We start from the raw sequence: 7635 nt of genomic DNA, 5'->3' as shown, positions 1-7635 counted from the left end.
TCTTACCTAATTAGTGTTTTTGTTTTTGTTTTTATTTCAGGTACTCTTCGTAGTATATGCGTACTTGAAGGTCCAAGAACATTGATCTTGCTTCCTACGATCGTGAGCTTGAACGAACACTTCGAAAGCTTTAGAGAAAAATCAAGCAGAAGCGGTGCCTTTATCACCATCTTCTCCACCACATTTGAGTTCAGAAGAGGAGGAAGAACCACAAAAAGGCATGATTGATAACCGTACTTTGAGGGAATTGGCAACGCCAAATACGAATCAACAACCATTGTGCATCACATATCCAAATGCAGAAAGAGGATTTGAGCTCAAGTTTGGCATGATTCACTACTTGCCTAAGTTCCATGGCTTCTCAACAGGGATGCCAACAAGCATCTCATGGAGTTTCACGTGGTATGTTTGGGAATGAGACCAGCAAATGTTGATGAGGAGCAAGTCAAGTTGAGGACATTCCTATTTACATTAGAAGTTAAGGCCAAGAAGTGGCTTTACAATTTACCTCCGGGATCAATGAACACATGGAACCAGGTGAAGCAAGCATTCTTAGAGCAATATTTTTCGGCCACAAAAGATGCAAGCATAAGGAAAGACATATGTGCAATCCAACAACAACATGGAGAGCCCTTTGGAGATTACTATGAGCGATTCACACATTTGGTTGGATATTGTCCTAATCATCAGATTTCAGAGCATCTTTTAATACAATATTTTTATGAAGGATTGTGTGGTATTGATCGTGTAATGCTTGATGCAGTAAGTGGAGGAGCATTCATGGACAAGACACCAACAAATGCTAAGGCATTGCTAAAGAACATTGCTGGCAACACATGATAATTTGGAGGGAGAGATGAGCTACCTCTTAAGAAAGTTAATGAGGTAAGTGCTAATTCTACTATTGAATTACAATTAGCTAACTTGACTAATCTTGTGCAACAGGTTATGGTGGCTCTAAAACAGGTGTGTGGTGTATCAAGGTGGTCTTGAGCAAGCTAATGCGTTAGGAGGGTTTCAGGGGCAACAAAGGCAAAAGTGTGATCCATACTCAAACAACTATAATGAGGGGTGGCGCGATCATCCACACTTAAAGTGGAACAGTCAAGACAACGGACAACAATCTGTTCCCAACAACTATAACCGTCCACCGGGCTTCTTTCAAGCAAGACCGCATGCACCATTTCAACCTCAACAACAAGCTCCAAGTAAGTCTCTTGAGGATTTAATTGCTTCTTTAGCTAACTCTACTCAATCTCATCAACAGAAAACAGACAAAGCAATTGAAAACCTTGAGCGCCAAATGAGTCAGTTAGCAAGTTTGATGGGGCAACAACACCAACCAAGAAGGTTGCCTAGCCAGACCGTGGTGAATCCAAATGCGGAGCAAATGAATGTTGTGAATTTAAGGAGTGGAAAAGAAGTTTTTGAGCAGCAAAGTATGCAAAAGAGGACTAGAAAAGATACAAATGAGCATGAGGAGCTACAAACCAAAAATCTTGAGCAAGATGAGGCTTTAACAGAAAATGAAAGGTCTCTTAAAGCTACATAATTGAACAAAAAATATTCTGATAAGGTAACTAAAGAACAAAATTCATTTAACTCATGTGTCCCTATTCCTTTTCCTCGTAGGTTTATGAAGTCTAAGAAAGAGCAAACTGATAAGGAAATCTTGGATACTTTCTGGAAAGTCCAAGTGAATTTACCTCTTTTAGATGCCATAAAACAAGTGCCCAAGTATGCAAAGTTCCTTAAAGAGCTTTGTACAAACAAGAGGAGGTTCAATGATTAAGAAACTGTGGCATTAAGCGAGGAAGTGTCAGCTGTTTTGCAAAGGAAGCTGCCACCGAAGTTGAAAAATGCCGGTAGCTTTACCATTCCATGTGTAATTAGAGGGAAAGAGTTTGGGAGAGCATTGTGTGATTTGGGGGCATCCATCAATCTGATGCCTTATTCAATTTATGAATCATTGAACCTTGGAGACTTGAAGGAAACAAAGGTAGTAATCCAGTTGGCAGATCATTCAAATAGATATCCCAAAGGCCTATAGGAGGATGTACTGGTGCAAATGAATAAGCTTATTTTTCCCCGCTGATTTTTTTTGTTCGTAAGATGGAACATGACCCTATGCCTACTGCACTTCCTCTTATATTGGGAAGACCATTCCTTAGAATAACACGTACGAAGATTGATGTTTATGATGGTACCTTAACCATGGAAATTGATGGGGAAAGCGTCAAGTTCAGAATCTTCAATGCTATGAGGTACCCTAGTGAATTTGAATCTTGTTTTTCTATTGATATGTTTGACTATTTTGTGTAGGATTGGTTTAATGAAGGTGTGGGACAAGATAATTTAGAGAAAGCATTAGTGCATAGCATTACACATGGAAATCTTAATTATTCCGAGCACATTGAAGAAGAATTAATCCAAACATTGGCCGCTCTTGAGCTTCTTTCACCAATTCGTGGTAAGTCTTCTTCCTATTTTATTTCTTTTCCTATTTCTAACGAAAAAACTCTTCGTTCTATGATTCAGGCACCCAAATTGGAGCTTAAACAGATTCCTGAACATTTGAAGTATGCATTTTTGGGAGAAGATGAAACATTACCGGTTATCATATCATCACAACTCACAGCAGAAGAGAGGGAGAAACTGATTCGGGTATTGAAGGATCACAAAACTGCCATAGCTTGGAGTATTGCAGATATCAAAGGTATAAATCCAGCTACATGTATGCATAGGATTATGTTGAAGGAAGGTGCAAAACCAACAAGGGAAGCTCAACGTCGTTTGAACCCACTCATGATGGAGATCGTTAAGAAAGAGGTTATCAAACTTCTTGATGTTGACACCATATATCCTATCTCGGACAGCAAGTGGGTGAGCCCTGTTCAAGTAGTTCCGAAGCGGTCCGGAGTCACAGTTATTAAGAATGAAGCTAATGAGCTAGTGCCTACACGTGTTCAAAATAGTTGGAGAGTTTGTACAGACTATCAGAAGATAAATAGCACCACATGCAAGGATCACTTTCCAGTCCCATTCATTGATCAAATGTTAGAAAGGTTAGCTGGTCATCCTCATTATTGCTTTCTTAATGGCTATTCTGGATATAATCAGATTGCAGTTGCTCCGGAGGATCAAGAAAATACGACTTTCACATGTACATTTGGCACGTTTGCATACCGGAGGATGCCGTTTAGACTTTGCAACGCCCTCTGGTGCGAATTTTACTTAACACACAAATTAAACCCTCTTGTATCAATTGTAGTAAAGAATGTAAGTAGAGATCGTTCTGGACCGGGAATTAGGAGGGTTTGCTAATAACCTCTAAACTGACTTAAAAACATAAAATTAAGTTTAAAACACCAAACTAGACTCAAAAGATGCAATACAAACTAAAAAGACTCAAAACTAGTTTAAAAGACTCAAAACAGCTTAAAACAATGAATTAGACTCTAAACTGACTTCGGGGATGGTTTTGGACGAAATTAGGTTCTAACTTGACTCAAGACACTTAAAAACACAAATCAAAACAGATTTTGACTAATAAAACACTTTAAAGTAAAGGGGGATTTGATTTTGATGAATTTGAAAACAAAACAAACAGATTATAAACTAAAACATATTTTGGACGAATTTGGGTAAACTATGGATGATGGGCTAGCTAGAGGGTTCTTCTCCACACATGACACACTTGCACATAAACCAATTTTCAATTGTTCTTTCGATAAATCATGAAACTCAACACCCCAAGTTAATTAAGTCCGCTTAAATTAACCTTCAAGTTCTCCTTAAGTTATTGAATTGGATGGGAAAGCGCATACAACAATTCAAGCATTCTTTAAAAGTCCTTTTCGTGAACAGCACAATAAAGATACAATCAAAGATCATTAAGCATTATGAAAACTATAAGTATTGACGAGGCATTCGTTACTATGATGAGCATGAAACTCTTGCCAAGAATTCATTTAACGCGATCGTTTATAAGCGACCTCCACTACTTGTGAATATAAGTTTGTAACTATTAGGTGAAACTCCCTTATACTCTAGCATCATAGTCATGCATGCAAACTAAGTGTGCACTCTTAATAAACATACACGAATAAGTTATTAATCAAGCAGTTAAACAAATTGAATTCACAACTTATGAAATCACAACTGAAGGTAATCAATTCGTATTGCAAGTATGTTCATGGCTTTGAATTCCCCCTAGCTAAGGGGGGTTTAGTTTCTCATACTCACAAAGCAAAGATAAACAAATTTAGACATTGAAAACACCTAAAAACGCTCCAACAATCCAACTTGAATGACAAGCACGTCCAAGGGTCCTCCTTCTTCTCTTTGTTGCGGCACAAGGTGTGGTTTGATGGATGCATATGGATATATGGAAGGGAATGGCTGAATGTGTTTAGGTTGGATGAAGGTCACGGCAAGGAAAGGGAAATGAAGGTGCATGGAATTGTGTTTTTGTTGTGGGAATGTGTAGAATGGTTAAGAAGAAAAGACTCTGCCTTGCGGCATAATGTGTCTTCCTCCCTTCTACCTAAACTGTCCCCCTGAATGTGTCTTTGGATGGATATATTTATAGGCTAGGGAGGGGATGTAGTGGGTGGTGGTAATGAGTGGATGTAGTGGTAGTGAATGTGTTGGGTGGTTGAAATGAGTGGATGTGTTGGGTGAAATGAGTGGATGTAGTGGTAGGTGAATGGATGTGTTGGGTGAAATAAGTGGATGTAGTGGTAGGTGAATGTGTTGGGTGGTTGTAATGAGTGGATGTGTTGGGTGAAATGAGTGGATGTAGTGGTAGGTGAATGGATGTGTTGGGTGAAATGAGTGGATGTAGTGGTAGGTGAATGTGTTGGGTGGTTGTAATGAGTGGATGTGTTGGGTGAAATGAGTGTGCTAAAATGGTTATTTATAGGGAGAGGATGATGCACAAACTTCAAATTTCGTTCATTCCTTTTGCTCCAAGCATATGTTATCCATTCCATGCCCAAAAATGCTCCAAAATGCACTTCTTTGCCACATTAACCCTTTGGACCTACAAACAAACGAAAATAGCTTAAAATACTAAAATAACTACGAATTAACAACATAAATGCCAAGAAACAAGCTAACTAAGTCGCATAAATATGCGCCTATCACCCCCACCACATTTCAAAGGTGTATGGTAAGTATCTTTTCTGATATGATTGAGAAAATAATTGAAGTGTTCATGGTTGATTTTTCAGTTTATGGTGATTCTTTTGATACATGTCTACATAATCTGTCCCTAGTTTTAAAACGTTGCCAAGAAATTAATCTGGTCATATCATATTTGAAAATGGAATTGAAGTTGATAAATCTAAAGTAGAACTTGTTAGTTCTTTAACCCTCCCTACTACTGTCAGGGAGGTTTGTTCTTTTCTTGGACATGCAGGTTTCTACCGTAGGTTTATGAAGGACTTCTCAATGATTTCTAGACCCTTGTGCCGTTTGCTTCAAAAAGATGTAACATTTGATATGAATGAAGAGTGTGTGGTAGCATTCAACAAGCTTAAGGAGTTGTTATCCACGGCTCCTGTGATCATGCCACCAGATTGGAGTTTACCTTTTGAGTTGATGTGTGATGCTTTAGAGTATGTCATCGGTGCAGTTCTAGGGTAGCGTGTAAAAAAAATGCCACATGTCATCTATTATGCAACTCGAACACTCAATGATGCACAATTGAATTATTCAACAACAAAGAATAAGCTTTTAGCTGTTGTATTTGCTTTAGAAAAATTTAGATCTTATCTGATTAGGACTAAAGTTATTGTGTTTTCTGACCATGCAGCGTTAAAGTATCTACTTATAAAAAAAGATGCAAAACCGAGACTCATTCGATGGATACTTCTGCTTCAAGAATTTGACTTGGAGAACAAGGATAAGAGAGGGAGTGAGAATGTTGTAGCAGATCATCTTAGCAGACTTGTGCATTCAAACACAGAGGAAGATCTCATCCCTTTACGTGAGAGTTTTCCGAATGAGCAATTGTTTTCATTAAAGGCTATTGACCCTTGGTATGCAGATATTATCAATTACAAGGTCACCAAAAAGATTCCGAATGATTTTACACATGCTCAGAAAGATAAGCTTGTCAAAATTGCCAAATACTACGAGTGGGATGATCCTTATTTGTGGAAATATTGCCTTTATCAATTGATTAGAAGGTGTGTCCCCGAATCTGAGTTTAAATCTATTATAACTTTTCTCATTCTTATGCATGTGGTGGCCATATTGGAGCAAAGAGGATAGCTCTTAAGGTGTTGGAGAGTGGTTTTTAATGGCCTAGTTTGTTTAAGGATGCGTACGAGTTTTGTGCAACATGTGATCGTTGTCAACGAACAGGTAACTTGGGCCCAAGAAATCAAATGCCACAAACCCCTATTTTGATTGTTGAGATCTTTGATGTGTGGGGCATTGATTTCATGGGACCTTTTCCATCTTCTAATGGTTTTCTTTATATTTTATTGGCTGTGGATTATGTTTCAAAATGGGTGGAAGCAAAAGCCACCAAAACTAATGATTCAAAAGTTGTTTCAGATTTTATTAAGACTAACCTCTTTGCAAGATTTAGAATACCTAGAGCAATCATTAGCGATGGAGGGAGTTACTTTTGCAATAGAACATTTGAAGCGTTGCTTAGGAAGTACAATGTCACACATAAGGTGTCTACTCCTTATCATCCGCAAACTAGTGGTCAAGCACAAGTATTAAACTGTGAGTCCTAGTAGGAAGGATTGGAGCATGCGCTTGAACGATGCATTGTGGGCTTATAGGACTACCTATAAGACTTCTATTGGAATGTCCCTATTTCGGTTAGTTTATGAGAAATCTTGTCGTCTTCCAGTAGAGTTAGAACACAAAGCTTATTGGGCGATCAAAGCCTACAACATGGACATGAGTGTTGCCGGACAGCATAGAAAGCTTCAATTGAATGAGTTAGATGAAATCTGGAATGATGCATACGAGTCTAGTCGAATATACAAGGAGAAATCAAAGGCATTTCATGACAAGATGATATCAAGGAAGAGCTTTGCCATTGGACAAAAAGTTCTTTTATTTAGTTCTCGCCTTCGGTTATTTCTAGGAAAGCTTTGTTCTCGAGGGCCTGGTCCATTTGTTATAACTAATATTTTTCCTCATGGTGCAGTAGAAATCCAAAGTGCAAAGACCGGAAACGGGTTCAAAGTGAATGGAAATAGACTCAAGCCATATTACGAGTCTTTTGTGGTGCATGATGTGGAGGTTGTACCCCTCCAAGAACCATCTCCCCTTGGATGATTACTCTTGGTACCGTCCAGCTGTGGACATAAATGCAAGCACTTATTGGGAGGCAACCCAATATTCTATTCATTGTCTTTTTATGTCATTTTCAATTTTCCGTTTGTTTTTGTTTTCTGAATTTTCTTGCATGCTAAACTGAATTATTTCTTTTCATTGTAGGAAAATTTGATCATGTCCACCCTTGGAGTTTATTGCAAAATTGAAGTTTGGGGGTCAACACTTGATTTTACTGCAAATTGGGGAAGTTTTTAGTCCAAATGCTTTATTTTGTTTCTTAATATTTTATTTTATTTTTATTTTATGCATTATTGTGTTTTCTGACAT

The 7635-nt window shown here is 38.2% G+C and overlaps 1 protein-coding gene across 1 annotated transcript; it reads left to right on the top strand.

Annotated features, from left to right (window-relative positions):
- Positions 1 to 880: 880 nt before the first annotated feature.
- Positions 881 to 7308, top strand: LOC139193165 (uncharacterized). The gene is made up of 8 exons (XM_070816146.1): positions 881 to 885; positions 967 to 1533; positions 1633 to 1696; positions 2323 to 3163; positions 5423 to 5632; positions 5819 to 6194; positions 6317 to 6744; positions 6848 to 7308. Exons 1-8 carry the CDS (start codon positions 881 to 883, stop codon positions 7306 to 7308), a joined length of 2952 nt encoding a protein of 983 aa, XP_070672247.1.
- Positions 7309 to 7635: the final 327 nt, after the last annotated feature.

The sequence above is a fragment of the Malus domestica genome, chromosome 16 (genome assembly GCF_042453785.1).
Source record: "Malus domestica chromosome 16, GDT2T_hap1".
Taxonomy (NCBI): Eukaryota; Viridiplantae; Streptophyta; class Magnoliopsida; order Rosales; family Rosaceae; genus Malus; species Malus domestica.
Note: the sequence above shows the minus strand (reverse complement) of the source record. Positions and strands in the feature narration are given on the sequence as shown.

Bases quoted from the DNA above. Each gene is read 5' to 3' on its own strand.
- LOC139193165 (XM_070816146.1), top strand. The intron at 1,534-1,632 runs GTCTCTTAAAGC...TTTTCCTCGTAG, and splicing joins GCTTTAACAGAAAATGAAAG to GTTTATGAAGTCTAAGAAAG. The intron at 6,745-6,847 runs GTGAGTCCTAGT...TATTTCGGTTAG, and splicing joins TCAAGCACAAGTATTAAACT to TTTATGAGAAATCTTGTCGT.